The sequence below is a fragment of the Lindgomyces ingoldianus genome (genome assembly GCF_010093535.1).
Source record: "Lindgomyces ingoldianus strain ATCC 200398 unplaced genomic scaffold BDR25scaffold_5, whole genome shotgun sequence".
NCBI classification, from domain to species: Eukaryota; Fungi; Ascomycota; class Dothideomycetes; order Pleosporales; family Lindgomycetaceae; genus Lindgomyces; species Lindgomyces ingoldianus.
In genome coordinates this window covers 748,827-770,995 of record NW_022985166.1, presented here as the reverse complement: position 1 = coordinate 770,995, position 22,169 = coordinate 748,827, and the positions used below count along the sequence as shown (strand labels likewise).

General features: G+C 49.8%; 8 protein-coding genes across 8 annotated transcripts; 5 read left to right on the top strand and 3 right to left on the bottom strand.

The window, feature by feature from the left end:
- Positions 1 to 831: 831 nt before the first annotated feature.
- BDR25DRAFT_310647 (uncharacterized protein) lies at positions 832 to 4,634 on the top strand (the record flags this gene model as incomplete). The annotated part of the gene is made up of 5 exons (XM_033691170.1): positions 832 to 1,270; positions 1,394 to 2,236; positions 2,482 to 4,444; positions 4,493 to 4,551; positions 4,609 to 4,634. The coding sequence occupies 5 exons, from the start codon at positions 832 to 834 to the stop codon at positions 4,632 to 4,634; spliced, it is 3,330 nt and encodes a 1,109-aa protein (XP_033552062.1).
- Positions 4,635 to 5,267: 633 nt separating this feature from the next.
- Positions 5,268 to 6,553, top strand: BDR25DRAFT_382091 (taurine catabolism dioxygenase; the record flags this gene model as incomplete). Its single annotated transcript, XM_033697754.1, has 4 exons — positions 5,268 to 5,487; positions 5,539 to 5,877; positions 5,938 to 6,312; positions 6,393 to 6,553. 4 exons carry the CDS (start codon positions 5,268 to 5,270, stop codon positions 6,551 to 6,553), a joined length of 1,095 nt encoding a protein of 364 aa, XP_033552061.1.
- A 685-nt stretch (positions 6,554 to 7,238) lies between these two features.
- On the bottom strand, positions 7,239 to 7,786 carry BDR25DRAFT_100983 (uncharacterized protein). The gene has a single exon (XM_033683438.1). It carries the CDS (start codon positions 7,693 to 7,695, stop codon positions 7,354 to 7,356), a length of 342 nt encoding a protein of 113 aa, XP_033552060.1. The 5' UTR covers positions 7,696 to 7,786; the 3' UTR covers positions 7,239 to 7,353.
- On the bottom strand, positions 7,757 to 10,004 carry BDR25DRAFT_340071 (uncharacterized protein). Its single transcript, XM_033693462.1, has 4 exons — positions 9,365 to 10,004; positions 9,181 to 9,314; positions 8,746 to 9,128; positions 7,757 to 8,672 (listed from the first exon to the last, which is right to left on the bottom strand). The coding sequence occupies exons 1-4, from the start codon at positions 9,597 to 9,599 to the stop codon at positions 8,171 to 8,173; spliced, it is 1,254 nt and encodes a 417-aa protein (XP_033552059.1). The 5' UTR covers positions 9,600 to 10,004; the 3' UTR covers positions 7,757 to 8,170.
- Positions 10,005 to 10,606: 602 nt separating this feature from the next.
- BDR25DRAFT_203831 (NAD(P)-binding protein) lies at positions 10,607 to 11,545 on the top strand (the record flags this gene model as incomplete). Its single annotated transcript, XM_033684425.1, has 1 exon — positions 10,607 to 11,545. A coding segment is annotated over one exon (939 nt), but the record flags the coding sequence as incomplete, so codon positions are not given.
- Positions 11,546 to 11,938: 393 nt separating this feature from the next.
- On the bottom strand, positions 11,939 to 14,033 carry BDR25DRAFT_279199 (cytochrome P450). The gene is made up of 3 exons (XM_033687736.1): positions 13,724 to 14,033; positions 12,403 to 13,673; positions 11,939 to 12,346 (listed from the first exon to the last, which is right to left on the bottom strand). Exons 1-3 carry the CDS (start codon positions 13,832 to 13,834, stop codon positions 12,178 to 12,180), a joined length of 1,551 nt encoding a protein of 516 aa, XP_033552057.1. The 5' UTR covers positions 13,835 to 14,033; the 3' UTR covers positions 11,939 to 12,177.
- Positions 14,034 to 14,558: 525 nt separating this feature from the next.
- BDR25DRAFT_310642 (cytochrome P450) lies at positions 14,559 to 16,238 on the top strand (the record flags this gene model as incomplete). The annotated part of the gene is made up of 3 exons (XM_033691169.1): positions 14,559 to 14,752; positions 14,818 to 15,279; positions 15,368 to 16,238. The coding sequence occupies 3 exons, from the start codon at positions 14,559 to 14,561 to the stop codon at positions 16,236 to 16,238; spliced, it is 1,527 nt and encodes a 508-aa protein (XP_033552056.1).
- Positions 16,239 to 17,170: 932 nt separating this feature from the next.
- Positions 17,171 to 21,960, top strand: BDR25DRAFT_310641 (ABC drug exporter AbcA; the record flags this gene model as incomplete). The annotated part of the gene is made up of 11 exons (XM_033691168.1): positions 17,171 to 17,615; positions 17,665 to 18,101; positions 18,155 to 18,742; positions 18,793 to 19,225; positions 19,296 to 19,443; positions 19,501 to 19,879; positions 19,931 to 20,243; positions 20,300 to 20,377; positions 20,426 to 20,976; positions 21,027 to 21,490; positions 21,546 to 21,960. 11 exons carry the CDS (start codon positions 17,171 to 17,173, stop codon positions 21,958 to 21,960), a joined length of 4,251 nt encoding a protein of 1,416 aa, XP_033552055.1.
- Positions 21,961 to 22,169: the final 209 nt, after the last annotated feature.

Sequence of the window (22,169 nt, the reverse complement as noted above, 5' to 3'; positions counted from 1 at the left end):
CATTGCACCGATTTTTGAATACAATAGCTTGCGAGGTTGCTCACCCGAAATCGTTATCGATAGACCGCGCCATGAACATCTTTTCTGCCACGCTCTCTCTATAAAACATGGCCCACTCATTCCATAAAGTCACCGTCAGTACAAGGCAGCAACATGCAAAGCTAATGCGATGGATGGAGCCTGCTTGTGGAGCAACCGACATTTTCATTTCAATCAATCTTCACTGCTTCCTCTTTTCGGAGAAGTACTTTCTATTCTCACTAAGGCGGAGCATGACAGGGGGATTTTAGTATATATAATTATTTTTTCTCCCTTTTCGCAGCGTGTGCGATTCTAGAAAGATATTTAATTGATCCATCTGCCCTTTCATGTTCCGCTTCGGGTGTTACCAAGCGGTACCGCCCAGGCCTCTTTTTCGGCCATTCAGCCCACATCCACGCCCACCGCGGCGTGTTTGCCTCAACTCCTTGATCTGAACTAAGGCGCTCTTGCTCATACGATTCGGCTAAGCATCACTGCCGGAATTGGAAAGCTTTGGTAGAAAAAAGAGTCCGCATTCAGGTGCTTGATACGATCCCAAGCCTCATCAGAGCCTAGTTCAACTACGATTGGGCCGTCTTGGGGAATTTCTGCAATGCTTGATATCATCAGTACGGTTCTCCAATCGTAAAGGCTGCCACCTCGCTTCAATACTACAGCTGAACAACGCGGCTTGAAAGAAGGCAAAACGCTCTAAGCCTTAACAAAAGAAAGAGGATTTTGCCTCCCAAAGCTAAAAGGTCGAGTACGCTATGGACAGCAGGGGCGTCTTCCTTTCCAAGGGCTCCAAGCATGAATCGAGCGGCCCATATCCTCCTCGCTTTTCTCCTGATGCATGCTCAGCTCATCGACAGTGCCTCACCTCGCTCTCTTCTATCGACTCACATCCGCAGGGACGATGACGGAATTCCTCCCTCACCGCCTTGGGTGTACCCAAATACTATCAAACCTACACCGAAATGCATGGCGCTGACGCTGTCTGACGACTGTCCTTTCTCAACATCCTCCTCCATCAAATCGTGCTCGGCCGAGAAGTGTACAATGACATTTATCGGATCATGTATGCAAAAGGGTACTCTGGTTGATAAAAGTTGTTTCTGCACCGACAAGTTGAACGAGCGGAGTTGCTCAGCTTGCTCGGGCACGCGAACCCGTACCCAATATCTCTCATGGCTGAACAGCACCTGTGGAGACATCACGGGCTGGCATGGACTTTCCAAAAATTGGACAAGTACGATACCGGAGCTTAATCTTGTTTGGGTTGGAAATCGGACTTCTAGCTCGTCCTCGTACTACCAGTACTCGGCCTACCCCTGCATATCTACTCAAGGTTGCAATACTACATACTTTCCAGGATGGGATCCTAAGCCGAACTCATTTTGCAGGAACTTTAATGATTCCTTATGGAATCCCAATATCTACAACGCCACCGAAGCTGCAGCCGCAACTTTCCGATATGTCAACAAGACATACTCTCCATGGTTCAACCCTAAGTACTCTGCCGACAAGTACGACCCTTTACTAGACTCGGGATTATACCTGGACCTAAATGCGTTTTGCAAATCGGTATATCCTCCGAGCGAGGACTCTTGTGGCTCTGGTGGTCTCCATTCAAGACTCCTCCTGTGGGCAAGCACGAAATGTAAACCCCCTCAAGGTTTCGGTTGGACGGAGAATTGGAAAGACGACCTTGCGATCCTGAATTCAAGCTTCGTGGAGAAGAGCACGCTACCATCTCTAGTGAACACTCCAGGTTCACAAAGGTGCTCAAACCATATTAACACAACCATGAGCAAGTGTATATCCCAACGCTGTAAGGAGAGTACTTGTGCTCAGATTGTCGACGCGATCGGGCTCTCCTGTTTCTGCAAGGAGATGGATCTGCCGGAAAAATGCAATCCTGTCGGTGTTGAACGATCTGCGGAATTCCTCTGGTTAAACAGCACTTGTGCGTCTGTGGCAGCATTCCCAGGATTACCGAAAGGGTGGGAGGATAGTCTGCTGAAAATGAACTCAACGTATGGCGCTCCTACAAACTTCACCACCTGGCCTAAGTGCGCAAACGCCAATAACTGCGGGACGAACTTGAATACAATAGTCACGAACTGTACACAGAACCTATGCAATATTAATCCTCAGACGGGACTATGCACCTCGATTTTGCCTGGCGTAAATCCAGCTTGCTATTGCTCCCCAAGTAAGTGTCTGCTTTCCTCCATACACTGTCACATAGCATGCTATCATATAAGCGTGGAATAAAAATAGAGTAGACTTCTACCTATTAAATCCCTCGCTAGAATTAGGAAGAATGTTAACAAGATGTAAATTTATGCCCTAAAATCCCCTTACCCCTGCTATGCTCCACGCTAGGTAAAAGACGCGGTACTATCCTTACACTGTGCTAACTGTAAGCAGTAAGCTTTGAGAGAACCTGTAATACAGACTGCAAATTGTCCTGGGAACGAGAGCAATACCTGAACTGGATGAATACTACCTGTGGTCTTGTTTCTTCTTGGCATGGACTACCGAGTAATTGGGTTGACCTTCTTCTTGTCCAAGACTCCGAGCTTCTTCCTTGGAATTGGCGCATTCGGATATCATATCTAACAACTGGATCAAATAACTCCACAAGCTCCACAAGTCAAGGCCGGCATTGTCCTTCTGCTTCGAGCAAGCTGGCAGCTTTTGCGGTAGTCAATGTTGCAATGCTTGTTCTCATCCCGATACTAGGCCGGCGCGATGTGATGAAGAAGATTACTTTTGGCACTCTCGGTCACCGGGCATCACTCATGTGGCTTGTCACAGGACCATTCACTGTGCTTCTCCACATTGCAAGCAATGCGATCGCCGCTCTTATAATCAAGCGTACACCTGGGTTCGGTTCCGTTGAAATTGGTCAACTTATCTTACTTTGGTGTACCCGGCCGAGACTTGCTTGGATGATTGTTGCCCTAATCCCTTTCCAAGCCTCGGAGGAAATCTACTTTTCAGTTGCTTCCTCAACAATGATCGCAGAAGTAATTCTCCAGACACTTGGGGGATACTACATGGGAGTTGCTACAAACTATGCCCGACGTCAAAAGTTCTACCAACGGAGTCGCCTCGCAAAAACACCGAAGGGTAGAGACGCGATGATTATGTACGCGGGTTCCATCATGTGGCTAAGTATCATCGTCATCGCAATCGCAACGTGCGTTTGGTCCCTGCTTGGGCTGAGTAATTTCGTTGCCTCCGTCGCATTCGCCATTCGAGGTTTAGATAGACAGGCTAGAAAACGTTCAAAGATTGCGGAATATCAAGCGAATCAGCTGGCTAGTCAGCAGAGCATCTCTAGCACACGATACAGGACCACTGGGCTTGATAAAAAGTTTCCGAATCTTGACAACGAGGCTGTTAGAATGTGTAAGAGCATTCAAATGGACATGAATAACCTAAGTCGATTCTGGAAGCGCGTTGAGACATACGTAACAAAAGATATGAAGGCCATGAGAGCCGCCCAGCGGACAGAACGAGCCCGAGAAAAGGGAAAGAGGAAAGGAAATAGGACGCAAGGCCAGAATTATCCACAGGATGAGAACTCTATCAATAACACAACGCGTACACTTGTGACAGATTCTATGGATCAGGCTTACGCAACATGGTACAACACTCCGGAATCTCAACGTCTTAAGATTCATCGATTGAATGAGGTATTTTCCGCTAAAGAGACTTGGGTACGGCAGAATAAGACTGCCATCTTGAATGAACTGGATGCAACGGAGCGTCGACTCCAGACATACCGTGTATCTCTTTCAGAAGTCGATGCAGAAATTAGATGTCTAGACAACGTAATCCGCCTTTTTGCAACATCAGGCTTCCAGTCACGTTCACATGATGGATATTGGCGGGCCCGTCAATGTGATGAAGCTCAGTACCTAAACGCTCTTCTCGTTGCCGGAAAAGCTAAGGGAGAGCAGTATTATCCGCCATACCCGAAAACAAATTGGAAGCCCTCCCGGCGGGAAGTTGGCATCCTGCAGTCATTCAAGGACAAGAAACTGTCTTATGCAAAACTACGGGCACAGCTCATCGGCCCATGTCTTCAGGCTGAGGAAGGAAACGATCGCTCTCAGGTCACATTAAAGAGGCTCGTTGAGAACGAACAGCTGTACTTGACATGTCTAAAGGAGCTACGCGCCGTCGTACTTCCTCTGCCAGCTGCGTGTGCAACGTTTACCCGGGATTGCAAAATGCTCATCTCCATCTGGACAAAGCAAAAGGCCAAGAGAGAAGCCGAAAAAGTAGAAAAACAAGATGGGAACTCCCTGCTAAAGAAAATTGCTATTCGAACCATTGCGGGAATGATCGGGTGCTCTATCGCCCAGTGGATATGGTGGGTTGGGTATATTAAGGTCGCCGGTGATACGTAAGTATTCAGAAAGCATGATACTTGAGACTTCTAATGAGGTTGAAGGTACTGTCCGCCGAAGCTCGGAAAGATTGCTGTTATCTGGACCCTTTTCTCGCTTCTGGGTAAGTCAATCTCCAGTTTACAGCAATGTTGTCGGAGTGTGCTGATTTTGTCGTTAGGTGGCATGGTTGGGGGTAGCTTCTGATGAATGAAAGATAACACACTTTACTTCGGTAACGAGCATTACTTCACAAGAAGTCAAAAATCTTTCCTAACCAGTTGCCTCTCAAATTATATTGACATCTATCCGAATGTTTTCCGCACTTCGCTTCGCAAACAAGTTCTAGATCAACCGAGTACTTAACTATGAATAACCTCGCCTACGCTATCCCATCTAACACCTCCCAAGGTCGTTCATCCGCACAATAAGCCTATCATCATTGGATTTTTCAATTTTCAAAAGTACCATAGCTCCAGAAATGTTACAATTTAGTTTTTTTGATAGAGGTGCATTCGAGCTTCTCGAGTGTTTTCCTTGGCTTGGCAACGATGACACCATGGGCATACCGATTGCGCAATTGGCTTCCACCAACAACGCTCCAACAATACCTCTTTAGTGCTCAACACGGGACGCCAGGCGCAATTGACGTGATAGAGGGTTATAAATCAACACAGGCGCGAGGTATAAGTGCCCCCTCCATGTTGTTAAAGTGTGCAAGTATATAAACTCTGAGCAAGGTAGTTTAATTTGAAGATCTAGGATACTTCTTCAAGGCTTCCAACGACTTGGCATCTTGCTACCCAATCCAATTCTGATCCCGATTCTTGCATAATCGTCATGGCTCCTGGTGTCATCGAGACCTCCACCGAAACCCAGACCGAAGTCGCCCCCAAGACACTCAAGGTTTCCAAACCACTGCAGCCGAGCGGCGCATTGGAGAGGTATGAATCTTTTGACGTGACGCCTGTGATTGGAACCGAGTATCCAACGCTCAAAGTCACCGAATTACTCGATGCACCCAATGCAGATGAGCTGCTCCGGGACCTCGCCATCAAAAGTAAGCCTTGTTCCGCTTGCTTGCAGGACCGTTATACTAAGTAACCGTCAGTTTCTCAGCGCGGTGTGGTCTTCCTGCGCGCACAAAACGATCTAACCAACGAGCTCCAAAAAGCTCTAATTCAACGACTAGGCGAACTCACCGGAAAGCCGGAGACCTCCAAACTCCACATCCACCCGATTCTCAACAGTGAGCGGGAACTCGGCGGCTCCGACCCAGAAATCAGCACCATCAGCTCGGTCCAGAACAAAAAGTTCTACAAGGGCTCGCAATATGATTTGAGCAAGCGAATCCAGAGCTCAGCACAATGGCATTCCGATATTGCATTTGAGCCTGTGCCCGCTGATTATACAAGTTTGCGATTGACGCAGTTGCCCAAGACGGGCGGCGGTATGTCAAATCTTCCCTCAGTCATATATTATTAGATTACTGATGGGCTGGTGCGGCTAGATACATTGTGGGCCTCTGGATATGAATTGTATGACCGGCTATCCACCCCATATCAACACTTCCTCGAGGGCCTCACCGCCACCTTCGCGCAACCCGGATTTAACGAAGTGGCGGATCGAGCAGGCTTCAGACTCTACGACAAGCCCCGCGGCGCCCCGGAAAATGTTGGCACGGATCTGAGTGCCATTCACCCTGTGATCCGCACAAATCCGGTTACAGGCTGGAAATCCATTTTCCCTGTTGGTGGCCACGTCCGCCATATCAACGATGTTACAAAAGAAGAAAGTGATGCGTTGTTGAAATGGTTTTTGAGGCTGCTGCAGGAGAATCATGATTTGCAGGTTAGGTTTCGGTGGCAGAATGAGAATGATCTTGGTGAGTCGAACTTTCCCACCGTTTCCCTGTACATCCGACTGCGATGTGCGATGAATGCATGGGTTCTGATGTTTTGATAGCAATCTGGGATAATCGGAGTGTATTTCACTCGGCAACTTTTGATTATGAGGGCCAGGGCGAGCGGTTCGGGAATAGGGCTGTGGGGTTGGGGGAGAGACCTTTCCTTGATCCAAATAGTAGTACATCAAGGAGACAAGCGCTGGGGCAAGTTGAAGCATGATTGGGTGAAGATGGAAGTCGCGGTCACGTATTGAAGGGTTGGTAAGATGGAGATTTGGTCTAGAATTGGATGAGAGACGACGTTCTATCACATAATGTGAAGCAAAACAAGCCTAAGGTCTACCTATTAAATATGTTACCAGACTTAGGGAAGCGCCAACATGTGTGAATTTCTGTCCCTAAATACGCCCGTCATGTTCGCCAAGTTTACATCGGTTGAAAAGATCTTCTACATCCGAGTACCAGCCTACAACTTCGTCCCACGCAAACCCTCCGTTTCTTCACGCAGGAAGAAACTCCATGACTTTCTCTTAAGTAAACCATCATGTCTTCCTACGCTAAACGCACCGATTTCTAACCGATGCGCAGAGAGGTCTATGTACTAGCCCGCAGCACAAATACCTAAATACAGACGTAGTATCAATTTTCTGAACTCTTGACCGAAAGCAACCTCAGGCTCAGCCCGCATCCATCCAGCACCCCCACCCCTACTATATCGCAAGCCCCGCCCCACTCTTCTTAACAAGGCCAAAGTCAAAACGCCACAGAGCCGAAACGTGCCATATGCCATCTCCACAAATGTCGCCAACGATTCCAAACTCCGCCTGAAATAACCTGCACTGTGCCTCCACCCTCATCCGCCACCTACCCGGATCGCCATTTCAACTCAAATCTAACCCTCCACCTGCCTAAAAACTCCATCTCTCAATGTGTGATTCCCTAATTCCCCGACCCTATTCCCAACAAGGAAAGCTCCCGCTGTCTTCTGTCTTCCGCTGCACCACCGGGAGGATTCTAATCCTAGGTCGTTAGCGCACATACTGGGGGGTATTTGAAGGGTGCGAATGTAAATGCCCCATTGGTTGACCATGGTTCTATCGCAAGGCGTTTTCGAGAAGATTGTTGGCGAGATTGAGGGATGCGGGGGTACTGTTTCAGGTTTTGGAAGATTGGGCATGGGTGGGTCCGGGGTGAGTTTGGCCAGGATTTGGATGTTGATCTCGGAGGATTTGGGATTGGATGAGGTTCCGCGTGCGATGGGAATCTCGGAGGTGGGATGGTGGTGGGTTGACGGTGGGCAGATTTCAGGGCTAGTGGTAAGAATGGGATGGAAATACTTTGAAGCGAAACTGCTCGCTTCATATGGAATAGGTGAAATGTATTAGAATCTTTGGTTTAGTCACGATGCAGGAGATGTTCGTATGAATTTGAAATCCTCTTTTTTATTGTGCGATTTGCACTACGTACTTCCTCTAATTGTACTTTTTGGGTGTTTCTTTCAACACTGGGTATAACTTCGACTCCTCAAACGCCATAATTTCCGTCATGTATCTACAAAGAGAACTTCAGATTGTAGCTCCCCTCACTCTAGGTATCAATGTTTCAAACATGACACTTGCCAGCCCTAGAGCGCTGAATCGACAGAGATATATGCTACCCGCGAATTCCCCTGGAGACCCACTTTGCTTTTCTGTGAGATGATCTGATCTGATTGAAGGATCGCTCCTTCTGGATCTAGATTTGGGAATAACAGAAGGGATCGTGAAACGCGCTAATTGACAAACCTGCCCAGTGGGGTGGCCTGGCCGACGTGCTACGTAGTGGCTGGTTTTTGAGTTCAGACCATGTTGGCAGCAGAGGTCTTTTCTCTCGACGCATTCCGCGACAGTTCCGAACTCGAAGACGCAATTCTTGAGTCATTAGTAAGCATTCCATTCTCCTTCTCGTTTGTCTGAGTCTCAACACCATTGAAGCTAGTATCATTCAAACTGAAGTACTGCGCATACTTGCGATCTGTAGACTTGAGCACATCAGGTTCCGGATGCGTCGTTTCCGCTTTCTCTTCTTGTGAGGAGCCGCGCGATGAATCTGCATATTTGCTGCGATTCCAAGAGGATTTAAGGGAATCGAAGTGCGAATATAGGCTTCGCACGAGTTTTTGGTAGGTGGAATTTTCCCGGCGCGCGGCGTATGCAGCGGATGGCATGCACGCACAAATCATTCCGACAAACATCTCAGAGAGGGTTGCGATGTTGACGGGGATGAGGTGCCAGGTAGTGTCTGCGGTGTGGTCGAGCACAACTCGGTAGTAGATGCTGCAGGCCGAGCAAATGCACGCCCTTTTCGGAGTTAGCGGGGATGAGCGTTAGGAAGTCGGGTGAATGAGGGTAAATGGGTATGAGGTAAGCTTACATTAATCCCGAGAGGAAAATCAGCATCACGCCAACTTTGCGCTTGGTGGACATTCGCAGACCGTAGACACCAATGATGGGAATTAGGAGGATGTACAAGTCGATTACAAGGCCAATAGAGGACTGCGGAACAGACATCTGAAGTTGCCTGTGCATGTTGGGAGTGGTTTGGTGAGCGAGCCACGATTCTCCTCTCTTTGGTGTCGAGTAGACGAAGACGAGGATGGTTAAAATGGTGTAAGTTAAAGAGGTCACACCGAGACCAATCCAAGTTGCGATTCGAAGACGATTCTGCAGCTCAAAGAGCTGCAGGTATAGGATGAAGAAGGTCGACTTGAGGAACAGAAAGGTGAGTGGCGTGAGGACCGAGATCAGATAAGCGGGCTGCCTAATATTAATGTCCGCAAATTTGGAAAAAATTCAATTTTGGACTCACGATCAGAAGGTCCATACTGGCGGCTTGAAGGATAGAGATGTTCCACTGGTGAACTCCGATTCGGCCTCTCTCCACGCCCCAGGTGCAACCAATATAGTAGGCAACGCAGCTAAACCAAGCGAGAACGATGGTTGCTGCAGAATTGTGAGCTACCAAGTCCGGTATAGAGGGATGCGGATTTTACCATCATCCCAAGTGAGCCTCTTCATGAGGAACAGCTTAGTGTATATGCGGTTGATGAAGAAAATCACCATGAAGCCCAAAATGACCGAAGTAGTGACCACCTGTGTCAACTTCCTCGACTCTGGGTCGATAAAGTTTGGCTGCACGCCCACTGGCGGCGGGATAGCAGGAGTGTTAGAGAGATACTGCAACATCTCAGGCGAGGCGTTCGCCAGGTTGGACATGATTTGAGACATGGTGGCAAGCGTTCAGGCTTCTTCCTCACAAGTAAATGGAGCAATGCTTTGGTCGAGACAAGAAGCGAGTGGGATTGAAGTCAGGTCCTGTCGTCCGACAGAGGAGACGAGCTGAGTTCGGAGAGGAAGTTGGATGCACAAGATGAGATGCAGGCGCCCACAATGGGCTTTAACGGAGGAGTGAGATTGACCGAAGAGGCCATGAGAATTGGCCGGCAGAGGGATCTGCAGGCAGTGCTGAGCAAAAATACCACTCTGGGGTGGAGGGGGAATGTCAGATGAGAGATCGACTTGTAAGAGGCGACGGCGAGCTGTGTGGACGGGGATGCTTCCGGGAATAGATGAGGGCTCCTGGGAGGTTGAACCCCGAAGGCCATGCAGGCGATGCTGGCATTTGCAGCTTTGGGACGGGTGGAGGGTGTGGCTCTACATGGCTCTACATGGCTCTGCATGGCTCTGCATGGCTCTGCATGGCTCTGCATGTGATATGCAGCTCGGGGATCAAAGGTCGACTATGGTTGGCAGGTAAGCGAAATGCACCAAGGAGCCCAGCCACACCTTAATATCGCAGGTGCGGAGGGATGGCACGGGCCTGTTTCTGCAGCCCCGTCTCGCCGTTCGGATAATGATGGCTTGGCGCTAAGGCGCCCCGGGCCGCCATGACCTCAGTGGCAGTCGCGGCCCTTCCTCACATGGCGCGTTTGCATGTCGGAACTGCCTCACCTCTCTCGTTCCGATCCCCCCCATTTTTGGGGGAATTCTCTCAGCTACGTGTCGAGCAGGTTTTGCTTTAAGGCAGGCGTGCTAGACATACAACCCCTTCGCGATCTTGTCACAGCGATTGCTTGCGAGAACTTTGTTGAATCATGGCCGCCTCACCTCCCACTGCCCAGCACTCGGTACTTGTCGTCGGCGGCGTGGGCTTCGTGGGATACCACCTAGTGAGGTATTTTGTCCAGCAATCGGTCTTTTCCAGCGTTGCAGTGCTCAGCCGTTCGGCCGCCAGCAGCAGCAATCGCGTGCAAGGCGCGACGTACCACGCTGGCGACCTCACCCAGCACGACCAAATCAAGAAGCTGGTCGATGAGCTCAAGCCGGGGGTAATCATTCACGCGGCGTCGCCCTCGCCTGTGACTGGCACGCCGAAGGAGTATGAAAACGTCAATATTCGCGGGACGAGAAATTTGTTGAAGGCCGCGAAAGAGTCGGAGCATGTGCACGCCTTCATCTTCACGTCCTCATCGACCCTCGCGAAAGGGCCGGAACACCTCAATCTAGCCGAGGACTGGCCCCTCGCAAACACCGACCCCAAGAGCCCGCCATACGCAAAGTCGAAGGCAGCCGCCGAAATCATGGTGCTGGACGCCAACAATCCGGCCACAGAAGGCACCACGTGGGCAGGCCATCTGGCAACTGGTTCGCTGCGCTTCCCCATCATATACGGCATCCGGGAGCACACCACCATCCCCGGCTGTCTCGGCGCTCTTGCAAAAGGTCAGACTAATGCAACCCTCGGCGACGGCAAGAACCTATGGGACTTTTGCAGCGCATCCAACTGCGCTGTATCCCACGTCCTCCTGGCCTCCGAACTGCTCACTTCGCCCGGTAAAACCAGCGGAGAGGCCTTCAACATCAACGACGGCTCTCCCTACCCCTTCTGGTCTTTCGCGCGTCTGTGCTGGAAATTCGCGGGCTGGAATCCAAACCCCCCTCCTAAAGTTACAAATCTGCCGTCGTGGTTTGCTCTAGGTTTGGCCAGTTTTCTCGAGTGGGTGTATTGGATTTTTACGTTTGGCACTAAAAGACCATATAATTTGGGGAAGCAGCAGGTGGAGTATGCATGCTTCACACATACCTATAGTATTGAGAAGGCGAAGACGAGGCTGGGGTATAAGCCTGAAGTAGATTTTGAGGTGGAGTTGAAGGGGGCGGTGGAGTGGTGTCTGGATGAGGGGGGGTGGAGGGAGAAGTTGAGGAATGTGAAGGGGGTTGGGAAGGGGGAGGGGGAAAATTGAGAGGTGTATATCGGGTCTGTGAGTTCGAGGCGCCATCGTATAGATAAAACGCAAAAATCTATTCATCTCCTGCCATGTACCTGTACTTTAATTTTTGCGACCTTCACATTCCAAAATCTGGGTATGGACGCATATCTAGGCTGCATAAGATTGCACTTTGGGACCCAGAGACCTGTTCTTCGGTGCAGGATTTGGTTGCACGACATTTACGAAGGATAGAGAGCTGTAATCCTCCCACCTCTAGCCTCACAGCTTGCAGCAATCCCGGGAATACTTCTAACACGATCAATCTGATAATATATATTCACATCACCATACTATGCACTTTTAAATCAGCAGTGGAAACAAAAAATTCGAAACACTCGCGAGTCGGGTATCTATCCAGCCCATGGCCAGCCAGCGATAAAGAAATGCAATGCGAAACGATGCACTTTGAGGCCTGTACAAGGCCATCCGCGCCCAACATAACAAATGAAATATGCCCTAGGTATGCTCACGTTTATCCAAGAATCGTATCCAACAAAAGAAATCAGGATGCAGACGTCTATGTCTATGTATATGTCCTATATCTGTCTCGGCTTCACCTTCAACGTGATTCCTGCCCTTGGAATCAACGCAGTTCTCCATTGCGCACTTCTACTCCCCTTGATAGGCTCTAATTCGGCATCATAATTTTGCAGCATGTTTGCTAGCACGAGTTTAAGTACTACTACTGCGTAGAAGCGGCCGGGGCTAACCATCATTAGCTAAAGTCCACATCACGTGCACTTTACAGGTCTAGAACTCACCAAGTAATTCTCCCCGCGCCCCAAACAAGCCACTCATTCGACCTTTGGCTCAGCCTCGACGCCTCTAGCGCCTCCGGCGTCGGAAGCCTGGGTAGAAAGCGTCGCCCGTCGAATCTATCTGCTTCCGGGAAATGGCGGTCATCGCGCATCATCGCGCGGTGCGGAACGCAAACCCAGGACCCTTTGGGGACAAGCAGGCCGTCTGAAAAGCGGAAATCTTCGAGTGCTTGTCGACGCACACCTGTGCTTTCGAATGCACTGAGGCGCGCGGATTCTTTTAGAAAAGAGTCCATTTCTGGGAGACCCTCGCTTGTGGATTGGAATTGAAAGAACATTGAAGAGGAGAGTTCAGCGCGGAGGGATTTGATGTATTCGGGTCGGGAGTAGAGGTCGACTAGTGCATAGGTTGTCGCGATGGCAAGGGTATGGAGAGAGCCGTACCAGACTGCCATGATCTCGCCGACGAGGCGCGAAGTGCTCCAGGATTCGCGTTTCGGGGTGGTGTTGATGAGCCATTGAACACCATCGTTGGGCTCCTCTTCTCCACGAAGTTCTGGCGCAAGGCAGGAGAGTTCCATGCGTTTCTGAACCACCGGGTAGAGGAAATTGTACATTACAGTTGTGGACTTATGATTCTTGGTCGCGAGCTTGGCTAGGAATGGAGCGATGCCGCGGGGGAGAATGCGGATAATCTCTGCAGCGAAGAACACATCCTCTGGGAATTCGAGGGCGGCTTGCACAAATTCCGGGTTAGAGGAGAGCTCGGCGGGAAAGAAGACTGCGCAGTTTGTGCGTGTAACGATATGTTTTGCTGCTGCAAAGAGGGGGATACGACCCCATCCATCTTTGGTTTGTTTAGCTTGGGTAACTTCGGCTTGGATTTGATCTTCTATCACAGTGGACAGTCGGGGAATCAGTTCGGGAAGTCGTGCAGTGAGCAGATTGCGGATTGCGCGGACGAAACCGGTCCCTTCAATGCCGCGCTGGTCTTTCCATTCGAAGCCGTTCATCGTATTTTTAGGTTGAAGAAATTCCTTCGCGACAGCATGGAGGGAAAGCTGGTGTCGTGGTGCCTTGTCTATCTCTTGAATGTGCGCTGAAGAGGTGACCATAATATTCATCTTTTCAGGAGTTCGAATAACGAAGGGCTGGCCATTAGATTGGGCATATTGTTCTTCAATCATGGATGCACCGTTGAGAAGATACTTGTACGCAAGGTACTTGTTCAATACAGTGGTCCATATTCTTGAAGTGGAGATAACCTTCTGGAACTACGGACACCATTAGCGCCATGACCCTCCGGAGTGCATCGCGAACGTACCTGCGGACGGTCCTTACACACGGAGAGAATATATAAGAGACCACACACGAGCCCAAAGACGACACTGGGCTGGTGAAGCTCTTGAACTAAGTCTTGAAGCATATTGATCATCTCTACACTGGCCTTCTTTGAATTGGAATGGACAATGAAGGATAGTGTGGAAATTAGTGGAGTAGACGTGAGAGCTTCGAGGTTGGAGATATATAAAAGAGGATAAGACTGAGTCGGTGGTGGTGTGCAGAAGTAACTACTTTCTTAGACCGCGTCATCTCCTTTCATCTGCAACTTACCTACCTTAGGAGAGTGCGAGGAATACTCCGCCCCTGAGACCTGATAATTCCATAATGTGGCAGAGATGCCTCACCTTCAAGAGCCCGATCAGAACGCTGGTCCTGGCCGTTATTGACAGGGCACGACCGTTGATCCCTGAGCAGAATGCCCAGGCGTAATCCTGATCCCGGTAACTCTACGTTTGGGCCACCGGGAACGTGCAGCTAGGGTCGGGGCACGGCGCAGTCAAGCTTCTCAGCCCACTGCCACAACCTGAAAATACATTTAATAGTTCCTTTGGGGCCTACGTTTCAGATTTAGGCTACAGGTGGGCGCTTAATGTTAGACGCCACCTAAGTCACAGTTGGCGAATCTTGATCTGGACTTTTAATATGCCGACCCTAGCAAAAGGTAGCGCTGCGGCTTGGACGGACGTGTACCCGCAGATCTTTTGAATCTCTTCACGTTCCCCCTACCTTCCAAATCCGAACTTTCAGCTGTATAAATCTCATACATTGGTGTCATCTTGAGGGGCCAAATCTCTCTCTACTTTGGAACCACAACCATGGCGGAGACTTTCAATTTGCAGCTGCTGCTCGCCGTAGTCGTTGTTATCGCAACTTTTATCCTCCGACCTTTTTTTGGAGCAAATAAGGTCTCACATGAACCTCCGTCTGTCCCGGCGACAATTCCGGTGCCCTTCATCGGCCATGTCATTGGTCTCTTCTGGCAGAGAACTGCATACTACACAAACCTAAGGTAAGGCCACATGTTCCCACAAAACTATTAGAAACCTGAGACTGATTTGGTGAGAAATCTGGTAGTTTGAAATGGAATTTTCCGATCTTCTCCATATCAATGTTCGGAGGCAAAGTCCATGTGGTCAGCTCTGGTGAGCTGATGCACTCCTTGCACAAACTCCCAAAATCTGTTTCCTTCTGGTTTATGGAGGCTAAATTCACCACGCAGCTAGGTGGCATGAGTGAACGGTCGTCGGCAAGTCTTACTGCGAATCTCCACCCTGAATCTCGGGATTCAAGTCTGTTAATAGAAGGACTGAAGGCCACGCAGCATGCCATGTCTCCGCAAGGTGGAGTTGAAGATATGAATCGCGCTGCAGCTAAAGTCACAAAGGAGCGCTTGGATGAGCTTCTGTCAAAGCCCGAGAGCAGGAGGAATGTCGATCTGTGGGCGTGGGTCCAGCATGAGATCACCGTGGTAACTACCGAGAGCGTCTACGGACCTGCGAACCCCTACCGAGACGAGAAGGTTGAAGTAGGGTTTTGGTAAGTGATTTGCGTCTCAGGCCCTGAATTCCGATGCTAACAGCATGGATTTTCACCTCGTGCACAAAGTCTGACTGGCTATCTTTAGGAATTTTGCAGACGACACCATTATGCTGTTGATGACTAGTGTTCTCCCGAATATCATTGCAGCAAAGGCATTGGCAGGAAGGCAGACAGTGGTTGAAGCAATGGATCGCTACTTCGCGGCTGGAAGTTACAAGGACGGCTCCTCGCTTGTCAACGCCCGGTATTCTGCTCTGAAAGGCCACATTGACGACGAGGATCTCGCACGCTTCGAGTGCGTGAATGGAATTGCCATCCTTGCGAACACTGTCCCAACCGCATTCTGGACCATTTATCACGTATTCAGTGATCCGATAGTACTCGAAGAAGTCCGGCGACAGGTGACAGCTATCACCACGTCGGAAATGTCACTAGAAGGGGACGTGCGCACCATCGACATTCGTCGATTAAAAGAAGCGCCTATCCTATTCTCAACGATCCAAGAAGCGCTTCGTCTTCGAGCTACCGGAACGGGGCCTAGAATGGTCATGGAAGACATTTCTGTCGGGCAAGAAGGCTACCAGTTGAAAAAGGACTCCGTTGTCATCATCGCTAACAAAGCACTGCACTACGACAAGGCAATGTGGGGTGAGACGGCAGATACCTACGTAGCCGATCGGTTTTGCGGACGGACGCCAGCGCATGCGTTCCGGGGATTTGGGGGCGGCATCAACCTCTGTCCAGGACGAGGGTTTGCAATGGTTGAGGTTGCAGCGATGGTGGCCATGCTCACAGCGAGATTTGATATGGTGCCTGCAACCTCAGGGGGGTGGTGTGAGCCAGGGCAGGACATGAGTAACATGTCGCTTCAGATTGCGCCTCCAAGGAAGAAGGTGATGGTAGACCTGGTGCGCAGGTCGGATTTGGACGACGCGTCGTGGCGATTTGTGGTGTAATCACTCGATAGAGAAACATCCGCGGTTGATAGATTAATCAGCTTTGCTTGCAATGCCGCGATGAGGTGAGATGAGGCCAGCACATTGTCCCAAAAGGGAAATGAGGGGACGTTCTAATCTGTTTGGACTCCGCTGAGAACCACGGCCCGGACGGTGAGGAGGCACAAGCGGGACGCAAAAGGCGCCTTGCAGGGAGGTTGCAGCCAGCAAGTCTGTGAGGCGCCAACATAGAGAGGGGGGAAACGCCGTGTGTGATGATGGACGTTGATGGGTGGGTTCGTGAAACGGTGGTTGGGATGGATGAACAGTGTGGGGGCCGACAAGGATAGGCTTGCCTCCTTCGGAGACCGACATGCAGCTGAAGGATTCAGCCCGCATGCAGCCCCAGCCAGCCGAACGCCATCTCCCGGGATGAAAATAAGGCTGCGCCCGGGCATTGCTTGTCGCCGCCACATCTGCAGCCTATGGTTCGGACGAATTTTGGCCTTTGACTGCGATTCTCCTGGACCGCAGGGTTCTCGATCGAGCATTGATCAACGCTAATGTGAAACTCCAGTCCTGTATCTCCAGACATCTCGGGTGGTACATGGAGTATATTGCTCCGCTGAAGCAGAGGTAGTCATGGTCCTTGGTGCTCCTGGCAGTCACAAGCCTAGAAACGGTCCGCTACGACCTAAGCGACGGCAAGCTGAGCCACACGGAGTCTGCAGGCGATCCCAGTCCCATAGAAACACTACACAGTAAACACCCTGGAAGCTGACCCAAATTAGGGATCAAAATGGACGCCATCGTAATGTTGATCTCAGTGGTCGCTGTGGTACAGCCGATGCCTGATGTAGTGGTGAAGTCTCCGGGACAGGTGATACTTCCATGGTCCTTTCACTGACATTCGAGAAGTATCCAAGCACACGACGAGAGTGCTATCAAATACAATGGTGAGGAAAAGCAAAGAAGTCAACGCGGAGGTCAACTGTATCTCTAGCGTTGACATCATCTCGACCGCCTCGCGCCTTCCAGCTGATGGGGACCGTGAAACCGCTCTCTGCAAGTGGGTGAAGCACAGGAAAGAGCAGGAGCAGTTGCAACTTGGTCTGTCATTTTTGAACCTGAAGGTGCACGGTTTTCTCTCACCCACAAATTACCAGCACACATTCGGGAGCTATGTCCTCGCGGTACCAGAGTATCTTAGATCTTTGGTTGGGAACCGTCATGATTCGAAGGTGCAGATTCTGCATTCCATGGACGGATTAGTGAAAAGTGGAGAAATGCTTCTCGTGTTGGGGAGACCAGGAAGCGGGTGTTCAACATTTCTGAAGACGATTGCGGGAGATACACACGGGTTTGTCGTTAGCGATGATTCCAACCTCAATTACGAGGGTATTTATCTTAAACATGTTGCAATGGCAAATAGCACTGACCTTCCTAGGGCTTTCGTACTCCGAGTTGCACGGCCAGTGCAAAGCGGAGTCAGTATACGTCGCGGAGCTCGACGTTCACTTTCCCGAGTTGACACTTGGTCAGACGCTAGCATTCGCCGCAAGTGCACGGTCGAAGAGGTCCAACGCATCCAACTATGTACAAGACTCCAGTCAATGGGTCGCATCAATGTTCAATTTGAAAGATGCCTTCAATACGCCAATGGGGAACGACATGATCCGAGGTGTGAGCGGAGGTGAGAAGAAGCGCGCAAGCATTGCAGAGGCCTTCATGGGAGGAAGTCAGATCCAATGCTGGGATAATTCTACCCGGGGCCTTGATAGCTCGACGGCCTCAGATTTCATTGCCATTTTGAGAGGTTTGGCAGATGAACTGGGCTCCACCATCCTAGTGAGCGTGTATCAGGCTTCCGAAGCCATCTACAAAGTAAGGAGCAGGAAAAGGTAGATACCCGACCAAGCTAACCTCCATCCTTGTAGACTTTCGACAAAGTCATGCTGCTATATGAAGGTCGCCAGATCTACTTTGGAACAACTGCCTCCGCCGTTCAGTACTTCACGTCCATGGGTTTCGTGAAACCCGCAAAAGTCACGAGCGCTGACTTCTTAACGTCCTTAACAAATCCTTCTGAGCGCCTTGTAGCCCATGGCTATGAATTACAGGTACCGCGAACCGCCGATGACTTTGCCAATATGTGGAAGCAAAGCTTAGAGCGGGGACTCATCTGCAGGGACATTGAAGAGTTCAACCATCAGAACCCTTTAAATCCGGGTAATTTGAAACAGTTTCTCCAGGAGAAGAGTAGGATTATTGGTGTTCCAAGAGCTCTACGTTCCCCGTACGCCATTTCCACAATGCAGCAAGTGGCTATTTGCGGAAAGAGAGCCTTTCAACGACTCGCCAACAACTCGGGGCCAACCATATCTGGAGTCATTGGAAACGCCATCATTGGTATTATCGTTGGCAGCGTTTTCTATAACCTTGGGGATTCAAGCGCTAGTGTAGATAGCCGAGCGTTGCTTCTCTTTTTTTCTATTATGCTCAACGCATGTACAAGTGGCCTCGAGGTAAGATTCAAAGAGGCCTTCGATTTTTGGCTGTTCGCTCACAGTGACAGATTCTAACGATTTGGGCTCAACGACCTATCGTTGAGAAACAGTCACACTATGCATTTTGCCAACCTTTCACCGAAGCCTGCGCTTCAATGATCTGCGATCTACCCAACAAGATCCTCACTTCTCTCCTTTTTAACCTCGCTCTCTATTTCATGACGAATCTCCGACGGACTCCTTCTGCTTTCTTCATCTTCTACCTGTTCAGTTTTGCGGCATTACTCACCATGTCCATGGTATTCCGAATGATGGGAAGTCTGTCGAAGAGAATCGAGCAATCCATGGCCCCAGGAGCGATTATGGTTCTTAACTTCATTATTTATACCGGATTTGTAGTCCCAATCCCGTATATGGTGCCTTGGTTTGGGTGGATTAGATTCATCAATCCTATTGCGTACGCCTACGAGAGCTTGATGATCAATGAGGTGAGCATCGCTGGTGAAACTTCTTGACATCGGAGATTCTGATGGTGTATGGTAGTTTCAAAACAGGTGATTTCCTTGCACAGCCACCGTTCCATCTGGTCCTGACTATCAAGGTGTTACCGGTACCTCGTTCATTTGCCCAGCTGTGGGCGCGAGGCCAGGCGAAAACTTCATCGATGGTACAGCATATCTTTGGAGCAAGTTCAGGTACCCGACAAACCACCTCTGGAGGTTAGTTCCATGGCTTTGCACTTCCTCTCAGGGGTATTGATGGCTAATGGCGTGTAGAAATCTTGCCCTGATGGCAGCTTTGATGGTCGGATACTGCGCCATATATCTACTTGCCGTTGAATATGTCCCAGCGGAACGATCGAAAGGAGAAATCTTGCTCTTTAAGCACCGTATTCTTCAGAATAAGAAAATGAAGAACTCAATCGACGAGGAGACCAACGCCTCTGTCATTACCTTGGTAGAATCGAAACGGAAGGATTCGGCTTTGAGGGACTCAACGGAGGACACTCCGGAGTGTCGAGCAGTGCAAAATCAGACGGCTGTACTTCATTGGAACGATGTATGCTACGACGTTAAAGTCAAAAAGAACGAAACTCGAAGGATCTTAAATGCAGTAGACGGTTGGGTTAATCCCGGAAGTCTAACTGCACTTATGGTATGATCTTTATTTTAGAATTCAAAGCGTTATATACTAATGCAATATTAGGGTGCTACCGGGGCCGGTAAAACCACCCTGTTGGACGTTCTAGCGTCCCGGGTTTCGACTGGTATCGTAACGGGTGACATCTTCGTCGACGGCCAACCTCGACGGACGAGCTTCCAACGCCAAACGGGATACGTGCAGCAAGCAGACATCCACTTACAGACTTCGACCGTTCGCGAAGCTTTGGCTTTCAGTGCAGTTCTTCGACAACCGAAAACTCGCTCCATGCAGGAGAAGATAGATTATGTTGATCATGTATTAGAACTCTTGGAAATGGAGGCCTATGCAGATGCCGTTGTGGGAGTCCCAGGAGAAGGTGAGCATAGTGACTACGTATTGAAAGTAAAGGTTAAGGTGCTTACGCAGCGTAAGGTCTCAATGTCGAGCAACGCAGACGCCTGAGCATTGCTATTGAAATGGCTGCCCGACCAGAACTCCTCCTCTTTCTAGGTATATACAAATTATCTCGCCTCGAAATGCGTGCTTACAGGGTTTTAGACGAGCCCACATCTGGTCTCGACAGCCAAACGGCGTGGTCAATCTGCACGCTTCTTCGCAAGCTCGCCAACAATGGTCAAGCAGTCCTATGCACCATTCATCAGCCGTCTGCCCAGCTTTTTGATATGTTCGATCGGCTGCTCCTTCTAGAGAAAGGTGGTAGCACACTCTATTTCGGTGACATTGGCGCGAATGGGATGAAGATGGTTCGCTATTTCGAGAAGCATGGTGCCCGAACTTGCAAGTACCATGAGAATCCTGCTGAGTGGATGCTGGATATTACTAGTGCGACACAACCTTCGGAAAACACGATCCCATGGGCCGACGTCTGGTATTATAGCGGTGAGCGACATAAAGTGAAGCTGCAGTTGAAGTTTCTCTCGGATAGGCGGGCATCAATTACTGCCTTGCCCGAGCTTCCATCGGATCACTCGCATGAATTTGCGACATCGCATTCAATACAATTCGTCCAAGTCATCTACCGAATCTTCCAGGAGTACTGGAGAACGCCGTCATATCTCTACTCCAAGGTGGCGCTTTGCGTCGGTGCAGTCTGTAACTCCCACTCAACTAAACCTGGACTAGTACTGACTCTTCTCAGGCACTCTTCAACGGTTTCTCATTCTACGCGAGCTCTAATGATATCCAGGGTCTCGTCAGCATCATATTCTCCATCTTCCTTCTCACAAACATTTTCACGAGTGCCGACCAGCAAATCATCCCCCGCTTTCTGGGCGGTCGCGCAATCTTTGAAGCCCGAGAAATGAGATCAAAAACATACTCTTGGACTGTCTTCATCTCCTCACACATTGCTATTGAGCTAGCATGGCAGACAATCATTGCAGTACTCGTATTCGTGGCCTGGTATTATCCTACTGGTCTATGGCGAAACGGTGACTCGAGCTTTGGAATGAACGAGCGCGCTGCTCTCGCCTTCCTGTTCATCTGGATGTTCTGCCTTTTCTCCTCAACGTTTTGTCAAGCAATAGCCGCCGCTATTGAGCATGCGGAGACCGCGGTCAATATGGCAAACTTGTTCTTCTACCTATGTATCATCTTTTGTGGGTCAGTTGCTCCTCCTCATCGCACACATGTCAACACGGGCTAATGCGATTCACAGTATCCTCGTCAAGCCAGATGACCTCCCTGAATTCTGGAAATTCATGTACCGCGTCTCGCCTCTGACCTACTTCATCCACGGAATGATAAGCGCCGGGATTGGGAACACGTCCATCACTTGCTCCTCAACGGAGGTTCTCCGCGTTATGGCGCCTACTAACCGCACATGCGGTGACTACTTTTCATCTTATGTCATCTCCGCCGGTGCTGGTGGTCGAGTGATGAACCCATCGTCTACTACCGAATGTCTCTTTTGCCCGGTGACAGATGCGAATACAGTCTTGAAGGGCTTTGGGGTCAATGTTGAGGACCGATGGGTAGATTTTGGGATATTCGTTGTTTATGTTGTTGTCAATATTGTGGCGACATATGCGTTCTATTGGCTTGCGCGCGTACCCAAGGCGAAGAAGTCCTGAGGATGTTTTATGCTAAATGAATTGACTTTCCAATCCTAGTTCGCTTGCTACGCCGCCAGGTTTCAGTAGTGCTGTCGGTGGTGCCGAGCTACAGTTCGAAACTCTTCGTTCATGATGTCATTGCTTACTTCGCATTAACCTGGTGGGGGATTAGCATCGGGAATCAAAGTACTTGGCATGGCTGGACACCAGTGATCCTTATCCCTTGC